We start from the raw sequence: 14,030 nt of genomic DNA, 5'->3' as shown, positions 1-14,030 counted from the left end.
GTCTCTGGCAGCAGCATCTCTCATATGAAAGTCCAGCTCATCTGTCTATCTGTCTGTCTGTCTGTCTGTCTGTCTGTCTGTCTGTCTGTCTGTCTGTCTGTCTGTCTGTCTGTCTGTCTGTCTGTCTGTCTTCCTCATATTGATCATATACATACTATCTCACATAGTACAGTAAAATGGCCACAGAAAATAGGTTCAGACAGAATTTGATTCAAGGACCTGAATAAACTAAGACCACAGAAAACCAGTAAGTGTTAGGGACCTGGGGAAGCCAACACCAGCTACAGAATAAGCCAGCAAATGGCCTTTTGATGACAGCACATCAGCATTTATTCAGTGAAATTAAATAACCAGCAAATTAAATAAAGAGGCAAAATTGTCTGCAAAAAGATGTTCAGTAAGGAAGATTTTTGCACCAAATCCCTCACTAAGGGACAAGCAGATTAAGAAACGTCCGAGTAAGCAGGATATTCTGTGAAATAACCAATTAGAGATGTTCCTCATCAATCATTTCATCTGAAACACGTGTTTGCACATTTCTTTGGAAAGAGATTGCCTTATTTCATTTTTTATCATACCAATTACATTTTAGGCTGTATTTGGCAGGTAAACACCAGCATCAATCAGCATATCAGCTGTTGTTTAACTACACACATCAACCATCAGAACTTTCACGTAAAACTCGACACAGCATCATTTCGTTGATTGAGTGCTTAAAGAATGTGAAGATGTGGGTATTTTTGCTTTTGACAGATGCAATGAAAGTATTTTTTTATTTGGACTGTTCTAAAAGCAGATATTTACTGTTTGTTGCTATGCAGGTTTATGAGAACTGGAGGGAAAGCCAGCCAGATAACTTCTTTGCAGGCGGAGAGGACTGTGTGGTGACCATTGCCCATGAGGACGGCAAGTGGAACGACGTGCCCTGCAACTACAACCTGCCCTACATCTGCAAGAAAGGCACAGGTGATACTGATGGAAACAAACTAAAATCAAAAATGCATTTTCTCTCTTTTTATTTTTTACAATATAAAACACGGTTTTATAAATCCACAGTAAACAAAACAGAGTTTCCTCACTGTGTAAAGTGTATTATTTATGAGGAAAACACCACATGGTGGTTTGTGTGCGACCAGCTGGGATCCTCTTAGTCATCCGTGCTTTTTATCCGCCTGTGTTCTCTGTATTCCCTTTTTTGTTCTTTTTTGTCGAAAGTTTTATTAAAATTGTGGATCCGTTAAGAGTTTTTCCTCACTGACTATGTCTTCTCCCCTAAACGTCACCACAGCAAGGACTCCAAAGACAAACACAAACTTGAGTGAAGATTGCTATTCAGCCCAGACCCATATTGATTTTGCAAAATGCAATATCAATCTCAATCTTCCTCCTGTTGGCGTGTTTGACCCCATTTATGCTCGCCACAGCAGCAGAAGTGAAGTTGGAGTTATTGCCAGTTATTACCAGGTTCACAAATATCATCAAAAAGTTGTCAGGGGCATTTTTTGTCAAGTTTTCTTAATACTCGCTCAGAGTTTTGGTTGGGGAATGAGCCATCTTCCATCAGATAGAGCATGTAGGATAAAAGGAAATGGAAAGGAGACACCGATATAACATGAAGTTGGGTTGGAGGTGTCATAGGAGTGAGGACAAAGACAAAAGATGAACAGAGTGTTAGAGATAAGCAGTTAAATACAGTCTGTTTGTGTTTTCATCAGAGGTGTCAAATACTGTAACAAAGTACAAGTACTTTTTTACCTTACTTAAGTAGAAATTTTGGCTATCTATACTTTACTGGAGTAATTAATTTTTTTAGATCTTTTACTTTTACTCCTTGTATTGTTTTGCAGTTATCTCTACTTTCTACTCCTTAACTTTCAAAAAAGACCCATTAGTAATGTTTCATTGAAGCTCATTTATGGCCTGTTGGTATTTAAAAGAAAATAAAAACCATAAAAATAATTTCTTTCATCCAGACAAATAATTTCCCTGTGGTTTGACTCAATGCTGCACCAAGTTGTTGTTCACCACATAACAAAATAAATAGTTTTTCAAAATGATGCAAAGTTAAATTTGACACTGTTAGCATTGGTTATAAAATTAAGAAGATTAAGTATAAGGAAGTTGTCATCCAGAATTGTAGGAATATATTCCTTTAATATGCTATTACAGTAAAGCATCTCTCCTTAACATTTTTTCCTGCTTTACTTTTACACTTTAAGTAGTTTTAAAAAATTTACTTTTACAATTTTTCTTGAGTAAAAAGCTTAAGTTGATACTCTAACTTCTACAATCGTGTTTTTAAACAGTAGGATTTATACTTCCACTTGAGTAGTAAACACTTTTGACACCTCTGGTTTTCATCACCTATGTCCTCTGTCGACATTTCTTTTCAGCTGAGCTTGATGTATTGACAAGGCTGCCATCTAGAGGCAGCACAATGTACCACCTACTATTTTACATTATATTAATATATTAATATTAACCTATATTATATCAATCTATATATATCTATATATTTTTCATAATATTTCTTTTTCATCTAATTTTACGGTTTGAAATATTTTTGATAGTGTTATGCGGGACCCCACCAGCAGTGGAGAACGCCCATTTGATAGGTCGGCGGAGGTCGCATTATGACATCCATTCAGTGGTGCGCTACCAATGCTCTGAGGGGTTCTACCAACGTCACATCCCAACTTCACGCTGCCGGGCCGACGGCAGCTGGGAGCGTCCCAGGATCATTTGCACAAAGTGTGAGTTTGAAGTCTAAGTCTGTGTTCTGTCAGGTGTCAGTGTTCTTGGAGGGGTCCATGAACACTACACTATTGTTCCAATGTATCGTTTACTTTTCTATAATTTTTTAAGTGTTTTATCTTATTGCTGTTTATAAGTGTTTATCTTATCGGTTACTATCCCTGAAAATGTCCTGCAGCCATCTACATTTCAGAACTTAAGAGTTTGCTTAGCTATTTATCACAGACCGTGCCAGAACATGCCAGGTGCTTTATGAACTCCTTAGATACTTTGAGATTCACAACACATGTAATCTTTAGGCACTTTACAGAGACATTTGAACCAGATCAAAAAGTCAGATTGGTTCAATGTTTTCTATCTAAAGAAAACCAGCTGATTGCATCAACTCATTGACTCGAAAGCAGAACCAGGCTCAATGTAAGCAGCCATATGTTGAGGCAGAATGTTGTTCAGGGAGAGCCAGCTCCCATTTTGGTGGATGAAAGGGAGCACATACAGTTAGTCACAGTAAAATACACAGGACTACACTGAAAAACAGGCCAAGCTCAAACATAACATATAAACCAAAGTGTTGATGGCAGCAGCACAGCTAATATTTTTCTCCAGGATGGAGTCACAGCCAAACAGGAACAGACTAGATGAAGCTACTATTAGAAAAAGCAGAGAGAACATTATGGGTGGAACTTAAGTAAGTTGGCAGAATGGGAGAATAGAGATACGAGGCAGAATTATGAAAAGTGGTCCCAAGGTTTTCCAGCAGCCTAAGCCTAGAGCAGCATAACTATAGAGAAAGCTCTAGATAACCTGAGCCACTCAAACTATAAGCTTTGTCAAAAAGAAAAGTTTTAAGCCTACCTTTAAAAGTAGACAGGGTGTCTGCCTCACTGACTAAAACTGGTAGTTGGTTCCACAGGAGAGGAGCCTGATAACTAAAAGATCTTTCCTCCCATTCAACGTTTACAACTTCTAGGGACCACTAGTAAACCAGCAGATTGAGGGGGAAGTGCTCTGTTTTGAACATTAGGAACAATTATATCTCTGAAATAAGATGGATCTTGGCCATTTGAGGCTTTATATTTGAGAAGGAGGATTTCAAATTCTATTCTGGATTTAAAAGCAAACAAATTAAGAGAAGCTAACATAGGAGACATATGATCTCTTTTTAATTTTTAACAGAACTCTGCCTGCAGGATCTTGGATCAGCTGAAGGCTTTTAACTACTGTTTGAAGACTTCCTGAATTACAATAGTCCAGTCTTGAAGTAACTAATGCATGGACTAGTTTTTCAGCATCACCACTGGACAGGATATTTATATTGTTTCACAATATTCTGGAGATGAAAGAAGGAAATTCTAGAAACCTCTTTGATATGGAATTTAAATTAGATATTTGTTACTTTATTATCCAAGATCAATTTAGTCCTATCCAAATGATGTGACTGTCTAATCAGATTCTATTCAAAGACTCTGGGCCAAAGACTTTAGGTTATTTTTTGTCTGCATTCAAAAGCAGAAAGTTTAAAGACATCCAGGTTTTTCTGCCATCAATGCATGCTTGTAGTCTATTTAATGGGTTAGTTCAATCTAGATTTATAGACAGATATAGATGAGTATCATCAGCATAACAGTGGAAATTAATCCCATGTTGTTTAATAATTCTACCCATTGGGAGCATATACGTATATAGTAAAGAGAATTGGTCCTAGCACTAATCCCTCTGATACTCCACAAGTATGGAGCGTGTGAAAAATGTATCATTGTTATGAACAAACGTTAATCTGTCGCAAAAATATGATTTAAACCAAACTAGTGCCAATCTCCTAATTCCTACTAAATGTTCCAGCCCTTCTAAAGAGGCCGGAACAATATAAAAAGCTTTTAACTAAAGTGGATCACCATTAAGTTTTCTGCCTCTGTCTTTTTTATATTCTTGTGTTTTATTCTATTGTTTGCTCCTATGTATTCCCATTGCTTTCCTTGTTGCTTAAAAAAAAAAATTGTTTGTTTTTGGGAGTCATTGCTGTGCAGCAGAGCTGAGATGTCTTGTTCAAACTGCCATGTAAATAAAACTGCCAATGGCATTGTTTCCTCAGCTCGCCGTTCGCACCGGTACAGACGTCACCATCACAACCAGCACCATGAACACCGCAGGAACAGGAGGCACGGAGGAGAAGGCCACAAAGCCAGAGATGATGTTCACAGCTACTACTGAACCAAATAATACAGCATCTGCAATGCCTAGGTGCAAGCCATGGCTCATACAGACAGAGTGTAGATCCCATATACCTGCTTCCTCCCTTGCTGTCAGCTTAGCTTTTACTACTTTTGATAAGGATATCTCTAACATCAAGCTAACCTCCAATGTCCTTTCTCCGCGTTTGGTTGTTTTGATGCTTCTTTTAACTGGGCTGCAACCTTCTTTGCCTAAATAACAATAATCCTCTCCTTATCTGTCAGAGTGACATCACGGTGTAAATATGTGTGAGTGTATGCATGTCAGATGGAAACTTAGAGAAATTTCTTTTTTCTAATTGGATTTCCTTTTCTTCTGCGTTGAAATTAATTGTACCAGTGTTCTGTTCACACAGACGGCTGCGATGCAAGCTAGCGTGCGTTCCTTCGTAACCCTGAGCTGTTTTGTGTGTTTGCTGTTAGCTGTTGCTTTTTTCATTAAAGCTCTTTAATAGGTGCTCTGTTCTTGTTTGTTTTTTCGCACTGAGAGGCTTTTTCTAATAACTGCTTTTTGTGTAATGTTACTATTTATTACGGATGATCTGCTAGTGAAAGCTATTTCTTTTGTACTTACACTCCAGGAAGTCGATGTAACACCATTTTCTTTCTATACCAGTTAGTAACAAATCCTTTGATTTCCTCTAATCTTTGGTTTGTAAATATGTTCTGTGTTATAACCTGATCAATTGCTGGACTTTGTCCAAAGCAACCCACTCAGAACAATGAAATGGATTTGGCCCATAGGCTTACAGTGGATTGTGTGGAAGAGAGCCGGAAAAAGCTTCAGATAAAAACTTGATTGTATCAGATTTGTTCAAAAACTTGAATCCTTGCACAGCTGTATTTACCTGATGGGTAGGATGTCACTGTTTTCTCCCTTTGATATTTGATCAGTCATCTACTTTTTTGGTGTTCCTATGACTTTTTGTCTTGCTGTTGTATTTCATTCTTAATAAAGTGAATAAAATGAAAAGACAAACTTCATACTTTTTTTTATCTTGGCCAACAGCATATACGAGTTTGACACCCCACCCTTTAAACTTTTTCACATTTCCTCAACTTGTACTCACAAACCTCAGTATACTTAGTTCACATTTCATCTGTAAAACAACATTAACCATCTATAACTGTGAAGTAAATAGACACAGTAAATAGACACAGTTGTTTTGCAAAGGTCTCAGGAGACGATTAACAAACAATATCATGAAGATCAAGCAACACAAGGTCGAGGCTACCTTGGAGTTGGAGAGTAGAACTGGTGAAAAGTGCTAAACATTTCATAGAGCATTGTTTAATCTCTCCTCTGAAAATGAAAAAGTAAATAAAACAACTCATATTAGGCATGAGTCACATAAAGCCAACACTTTTGTCTTTAGAGCCACAACAATACTAAAGGAGACCAATACATGTATGGGAGATTGTGCAGAGAAACACATGGTGGGGAATAGAAGAAGAAGACCTTCCTAAAAGGCACTAGTGGGTCCCACCTGTAGCCCTTTTTACATCTCCATCCATCTTACATTTAATGAAACAAGTTGATTCCCCATGTTAAGTTTAATTTAGCACCAATTGCTAATAATTACACTTTAGCAGGATTAAAATAAAAAACCCTGAGGGCTAATAATTCATGTAATCAGGGATTGTACATTTATTTTTAACCACACTGTACATATAAGCATGTTTTGATTAAGTTACAGTAAAACACAAAATCAAGGAAATTAAAGGCAAATCCATGCCTAAAATGCTAACAGAATGATAAAAAAAAAAAAAATCAAGTTTTAATGAAAATAGAGAAATACAAATTTAAATTTTCAGAACCACCTCTGAACAAAGGACTGAATACCTTATTGTGCGTATCAAAATCTGTTCACTGACTCTCATGGAACTCCATGGTCTTCTGGCCTGTATTGTCCTGTTTTTCAAGCCAGCTGAAAGGGAACTCTGTGCATAACAGTATTTATTTCGTCAAACGGACAATATATTAGATAACTTTTGGTCCTGATAGAGACCAAACTGTCCAACAGCAGTCTGGACATACAATTAGGCTGATACTTACAACATGAAAAGAGCAATAGGCACAAATATAAGCCAAACATAATTTTAGGGAAACACTGAAACTAAACTATCAAATTATTAATGATATATGCCAAATAAGCACAATGTAAAGTTGTCAGGTATATACTGTAAATATTGGTCATGTTGACCTCTGTTACTTTATAAAAAATAATTAGTTTTTTTCTCCTTATATTTTACCCATAATTGTAAAAACATGTTTATCGATCAGTCAGAAATGCTCTGGATAAGTCGCAGAAATTATTGAAATTAAGGAAAGGGGAAAGTCTTGGTATAAACAGAGTTTCTTGTTTGACTGCTGTAAAAAGAGTCAAAGGCAATAAATATCAAGTAGATTTTACCGTCTCTGATTGCTGAAAATGTTCCACCACCATTTCTCCTTTTGTCTGCCCTCGCAGTGAGGATCCTAAGAGGATCTAATGGTTTAGGGAAAAAGTTCCAATCTGACAAAATAATCATCCACTGTAAATCTTAAATGACCATATTTTTACTTTTTGCTTAACTTGTCAAATACAAAGGGAATGTTTTCTCAGGGTGTCCAGGGTTAGAAATCAAACAGTGGTCTGGAAAATGATTGTAATCCCTTGAAAAATCTATACAATCATCTTTTGAGTTATGTTCTTTTACATATCAGCTGTTATTGAGATAATTAATCATTGCATGATTCATTTTTACCGTACTGTCAAATGTTAAACACATTTAAAATTTGTCTTCAAAACACTTTGGTATACAGGTGCTTGGTAAACAGGTGTTTATAGCTGACTGTTTTTCTTTAAAATGTCTGAGTAAATTTTTTGCTAAACAAGCCCAAGTATCAAATCATCATACCTTTTAAAGGCCAAATATCTACTTTGGTTCCATCTGTCAAAAAGAGACTGCGTCAATAGTTTTGTTCAATCAAACAAAACATTGCAAAATTAAACAATATTGTTTTTTTAAATAAAAAAAAACACATTGGTTAATTTTTTTCCCAGCATTTTTAGTCCTAAACAATAACATGCTAACTGAAGCCTCTTCAGTCTGAGATGTAACTCCTGGCTTTGTTTCCATTTTTCCTACACAGGAGGAGGTCCTGAGATGTTGAGTCATTGAGTCGCTTCAGGTGTCTTTCTGCTCCAAGCTCAATACAACTATAAACATGAATTATTTTGGTCATTTAATTAAATACTTTAAATCTAAACCCTGCTCCTTGGGAACCACTGTACTACTTGATTTCCCTTAGCTCCTTGCTGCCACACTCCTGACATTTATGAATGAGCAATAAATTGTGCTGGTGATTATCCAGGTCATAGTCATTCAAAAAAAGTTTTTTTTTTTTTTAAAACAACCTACTGGACTGTGGACTTCTTCAAACTTGAAAACACAGTTCAACTTTTTTTAGAGTCATAAACTGGTTTCTTCACCACTTAATTGCTGCAGAAGACGTCATCAATCTTTTGGATTGTGCTGAAACAGAGACGCATCTAAAACATGCAACGCAAGGGTCTCTGAGGACCATATTTGGGAACTATCGCTTTCATTTGTGGCACTTGGCTGCTACCTTCGCTCTTTCAACATGTTTGGTGACATGGTGACAGAGGGAAAACAGCTAGTTTTCAAATACTTGGATTTTAAATAATTTAACAACCTAGTAAATATTCTCTCTTCATAATGATATCATGAGCAGTATCTCCTCCTGAGAGATCGCATTGAAGAAAAGGCACTCTGTGGGTGAAATAGAAAACATAATAAATAGCCTCTATTTTAAATGTCATATCAAGCAAAATATAATTACACCCACCCCCTTAATTATCAAGGTCACTGTCATTTAACTGACCCTCAATCCATCCACAGATCAAAACAGGGAAATTATGGGTGAAATCAAACAAAATGGGGGAAAATTAGACAAAACTAAAAGAGAAAATGTAATATATAACTATATAAAGAAAGGACAGAAAAATTGAGAGATCACTATCAATTTTCTTATGTGGTCTTACAGATTATCACCTCTACTGGATCCTTCTTTGCACCCTAAACATTCAAGGAAAATCATATATATACAATTCTCAATGCAATACTACTGCACAACCATATATTTCGAAACCTTTTATGCCTTGCTCTTATTAATAAATTATTTTTTCATTAAAGACGTAAATTTTTTACCATGAAACTACTTTGAAAGTAAAAAACAACCCATCTTTTCAGCTTTACAAAGAACTTTACCTTGACACCATTAATGTTGAATGTAGGTAAAATCCTGCCTGCAGTGAAGCCATGAACTTTGACCCGGTTATAGATAAAAACAGAGAATGCTTGGCTCCCAAAACTTAAAATAAATTGCAACCAAACCGTTTCTAATCTAAAATATATACATTTGATTCAAATGGCAAACAGGCCCCAATGTTTTACTTTTATAAAAATGAAATATTTGAAGAAATCATGAATAACTCTTTCCTTAACACATATTTGATTGATTAAATCATTTGCTTTGAATCTCACATATCTAAGTTATGGTTTTCGTTTCTTATTGAATGAAACATTTTGACAACTAACCAGGGGGATTTGTGTTTGTGTGACGTCTGCATGTGACAGCTCACCTACATCCAGGGTTCACCTCTTATCAGGCTGATAACTGCAGAGTTGCACTCTACACTCTGCTGAATACCATCCCTGCCAGGGACAATATTGAAGAGACAGCAATGTTGAATCTGTTAAAAACCAAACTTATTTTCTGTTTCTAAAACCATTTTTCCAGAAGCAGACACACAAGATAAGACCACACAGGCAGCATACAGATAACAATCTAGTCCAAGTGCAGCCAGTACCCAGCTAGATTTCAAAATATATTTGAAAGCTCATCAGAAAAAAACTCACAACTCAGTGTTACTTTTTCTTTATTGTACAAACTAAACAAACAAACAAAAAAAACTGAATCCTAAGATACACCCACAGGTACTGCAGTAAATGGTACATCTGTCATTGAACTGTTCATGTTACTCAGCAAACTGCAGTAAGATCCTTTCTTTGGACTATCTGGACAAGAAAATGAGGAAACATCCTGGTATTTGATGGAACACTAATAAATGTCATATATGTTTACATTTAAAAAAAAAATCTAAATATTCAATGAATCTTTAGAAGTTATTTTACTATAATGATCCCTGCCTGGTCATTTCACTTTTCGCCATTAGTCACATTTTTATCCCAGTAAAAAAAAGTTAAAATAAATAAATCTGTGGAGTTTTGGTTTGGTTACACATATATGTGTGTGTAAACTGTGTGATCTGGGTTTGTAATCTAAATTTTGGGACTGGGTTATCTGCTTGAGTCAGCTGAAAGCTGAGCGATCTGATCACAGTCCCTCACCTCCATCAGCAGCAGTTCTTATCAGGGTCCAACAGTCCACACAGGGAGTGCCATGTGAGGTGGCCGATTTGAAAAAAGACCCAGAGAGTAAAGTTTCTGGATCTCCTTTGGGATTTAAGATAGGGGGGAGGAGGCTGTTTTTCAGTTTGTTCACACCCCTGAAAGCATTTGCCTTTTCAAAGCATAAAGTATTCCTCCTGTATTCAGTGGCCAGGTGTGTGGTCCTAGTTTTTCTTCTTGTCGTCGTTGCTCTGTCCCTTGGTAACAGGTTTCATGAAATAAGCTGGGTTGGCGCGGCAGCGGAGGGCCAGTAGCCCTGGCACAATGGCAAGCAGCACATTGAGAGCGATAACCAGCCATCTTTTGTCTGCCGGGGCTCGGTACGTGAAGGGAGTGCGGGAGTGCAGAGATGCTCCGATATGGCACCATTGAGTCTGGGTATAGAAGCAGTGAAGGAGGGAGAGGTCATCAGTGACAACAAGAAATACAGACGCATGGTTACAGCACCTCTTAAAACAATTCATTTAGAATATTTTTTACTCATTAAAGCAACAGAGTTCTAAATTCTTCATTAGTATTTGCTGACATGGAAAAACTTAAATTGGAGCCTAATGGTGAGATGGTAATAAAATAATACATGGTTTTTCCGTACAATCAGCTGTATTCAGCCTCTCATAGAGACTAATTTCTAGAACCACCTTTTGCAACAATCCGAGTCTTTTTGGGATCTTTGCCAATGTGGCATATTTTCTTTGCTTTGTTCTTTCCAAAATAGTCCAAGCTCACAAAGAGCACTTGCAGATATTATAAGAACAACATAGTTCTGTGGTTTCCACAGATTCTAAGTTGGCTTAAAATCTGGACTTTAACTGGGCAGTTCCAACAGAATGAAGAATTAAGATGCAGCCAAGAGGTTTGTACCAGTGAGAATTGTATAGATCATTATTTTTCTACCAAATATGTAATTTTGCACGAAGGCCAAAAGGTTCAATGTTGGTGTCATCTGACCAGAAAACCTTCTATATTTACAGTGTTCCCTGATTTTTTGGATGTAATGTATGGATTTGATTTCATTTTTAAAACTGTGAGCGATTTCCTTTTGGTTGATCACCTAAAGTCTCAATAAATAGCTTTGCGATGCACATACCTGAGCCATGGCTCCAGCAAAGAAAATGGTCCAGTCCAACATCCAGCAGCATCCTGGTGTGTTTAGACCATAGAGAAGAATGCTCACCAGTGGCACAGCGTAGAAAAAATACACCAGCATCTATAATAAATGAGATCAGATATAGTTTTTGAGCTTGGTGTATGAGTCTGATCACAGTCTGTGAATAACTTAGTCTCTAGACTGACCATAACCCTGGGAAAACCAACTGGGTCTTTGAGGTAGGGCTCATACTGATAAATGTAGGAAAAACAGGCATCCAAAGGACAGTCCAACACCACCTGGAGCAAAGCAGCATGACAGACAAGTATTAAAACAGGTGGTGACACATGCTTGTTAGACTGAAATTAGCAGAAAGAGTTCGGGCCTCTGCTGCTTTACTTACAAATCCTCTGAAAACAAAGAGGGCCATGGCTCCCAGTAAGAGGAGTGTCAGGAGCAGGTCGGCAGGTCGAGAAAGCAGACTTTTCTTCTGCTCTGCAGTAATCTAATCAACAACAGACACCATCAATTAAAGAAGTTTCTGGTCATAGCATACCTGTAAAAATCGAATAATGTCCCTGTAAACAATTAACTAAAAAAACGTAATATATTTAGAGCTCAGAGATGAATTTACCTTGTCTGCTGTCAAAATGGGCATGTCCCTTGGTCTGCTAAAGAGCTGTGACGCTGCCCAGAAAGGCACCAAGAAGAACGGGACATTCCTCCAAAAAGCTGGCCGAATGTTAGACCCATACTTACCTGCACAGATTGAAACACTGAAAAACTGCCTGCAGAGAGATCTGGACCAATGAGAGGGTTCAATCTTAAGCATTTCTTACCGATGAAAACTCCGGGAACAACAACAATTTGATTGGCAATGGTGGATCCAGCCCATAACAAACCGATGCTTCGGTAGGACTTCCTGTAAATTACAAAATAAAAGCAAAGTGTCCATCATAGATCTGTCAACACACACTGGAACATTTGTGGTGGTTCTGTTGCAGCAACTCACCCTGCAAACATCCGATGAATGACTGTGAGGAGGAGGATGAGGTGCACAACCTCCCAATAAGACATCATCACAGCATAGGCTGTGGCAAGATGAGGCTCCCCCTAGAGAGACAAAATACCTCACCTTGTTGTTTTCTGGGAGAATTACCAGTTTAGATATTAGAAAAAGAATCTGAGCACAGCCGCCTCACCATTTGTAGGTAGAAATCCATAAAGCCAGAGATGATCTTATCCTGCTCTAAAGCATTGGTCAATCCCACCATGCTGCCAATGGTAAACTCTGCAAATACTACGAAAAGCAGAGAAAAACAATGAAGTATCAGCTCCGACTTTTCTTTTAGCTTTAGCATAAAACACTGTGTCTGTACCGTAGAACAAAGGATCCACTTTCTTTGCGTGCTGAACTGTAAGATTGAGCAGAAGAAGAACAGATCCCAGGACAAACATTCCCATTCCCAGGATAGGAAGATGTCTGTGGTAACAGAGAGAAACAGCTTCCCTCAGCAAGTTCACACATTTCCACGTTGTTCAAATAGTAAGCACTGTCATATAAAAAATAAAATCAAAACATTATTCTCAGTTTTCAGTTCTCAGAATGAGCAACCATTGGGGCTTAGATCTTCACAACTAAAGATCTGAAGCCTTTATTTAATTTGTGAATATATATTTGAATATATATTCGAATCAGAATATAACATAAACTCAATTTAGAAATCATTTATATTCTAAACAGAGATATCAGGCTTCTGAGAAGTACAGTATGTTCATTTTCTCGGCCCTCAGTACTTTTGAGTTTGGGCTTCTTTAACGTAAGATGTTTGTTGCCCATGTGTAGGAGTTGTCTATGCATGTAGGCTTCTGACACACATAGCCTCAGTCTGAATGGAGTGTGATTGATGAACCTATAAAGTTATGTTTTCCTCTCATTCAACTGTGTGTGAAAATGTTTGAAACAACCAGTTTCCTTAGATAGGATTTGATATTTTGCCCTACCTGTGTATCATTCCCTGGATACATCAGTGTAGTGATTATCAAAGGGATCTACAGGAATAACATTGTATATTTCTGTTGCTTGTAACTTTCTTCCTTCCACTTAACCTTTTATTAATAAGTTCAGCTATAGCACCCTGGGAACCTTTGTGACTTTAGCATTTAGCAATGTCCCTTTTCCATCTGCCTCATTAAAGTGGTTCCTATGACTCCCTATGATTGAGTCTAAAACAAATGAACAAGGTGACACTGAATGCAAAAGAAATGATGGTGAACTTACTCCTGAAGTGCAGGGATGTTATTCATTGTGAATAAAACTCCAGGTCCCAACAAAGAGAGCAGAAACACGCTAACCTCCACCGGCGGCCTCATCTCTGTAACCGTTTTCCTCAAGCTTCTGAGGTCTTTAGATAAAACAAAACCTGTTCAAATAGTAGAACTTCCTAAAGGTCCTTACTGGCAGTGTAAAGAGTCATGTC

At 37.4% G+C, this 14,030-nt stretch overlaps 2 protein-coding genes across 3 annotated transcripts in view; one reads left to right on the top strand and one right to left on the bottom strand.

Annotated features, from left to right (window-relative positions):
- Positions 1-5,947, top strand: part of ncan (neurocan) — a 60,036-nt gene extending 54,089 nt beyond the window's left edge. For both annotated transcript variants that reach the window (XM_015386733.1, XM_015386732.1), the window contains exons 18-20: positions 822-966; positions 2,571-2,753; positions 4,847-5,947. In XM_015386733.1, coding sequence (XP_015242219.1) covers positions 822-966; positions 2,571-2,753; positions 4,847-4,965 — 447 coding nt within the window. In that variant the 3' untranslated portion in view covers positions 4,966-5,947. The remainder of the gene's footprint in view (positions 1-821; positions 967-2,570; positions 2,754-4,846) is intronic.
- Positions 5,948-9,988: 4,041 nt separating this feature from the next.
- On the bottom strand, positions 9,989-13,987 carry tm6sf2 (transmembrane 6 superfamily member 2). The gene is made up of 10 exons (XM_015386696.1): positions 13,832-13,987; positions 12,930-13,033; positions 12,753-12,850; positions 12,563-12,663; positions 12,390-12,472; positions 12,185-12,309; positions 11,954-12,055; positions 11,757-11,849; positions 11,551-11,670; positions 9,989-10,837 (listed from the first exon to the last, which is right to left on the bottom strand). The coding sequence occupies exons 1-10, from the start codon at positions 13,921-13,923 to the stop codon at positions 10,628-10,630; spliced, it is 1,128 nt and encodes a 375-aa protein (XP_015242182.1). The 5' UTR covers positions 13,924-13,987; the 3' UTR covers positions 9,989-10,627.
- Between the last annotated feature and the right edge of the window lie 43 nt (positions 13,988-14,030).

Source organism: Cyprinodon variegatus, unplaced genomic scaffold (genome assembly GCF_000732505.1).
Source record: "Cyprinodon variegatus isolate N-32 unplaced genomic scaffold, C_variegatus-1.0 Scaffold374, whole genome shotgun sequence".
NCBI lineage: Eukaryota > Metazoa > Chordata > Actinopteri > Cyprinodontiformes > Cyprinodontidae > Cyprinodon > Cyprinodon variegatus.
Note: the sequence above shows the minus strand (reverse complement) of the source record. Positions and strands in the feature narration are given on the sequence as shown.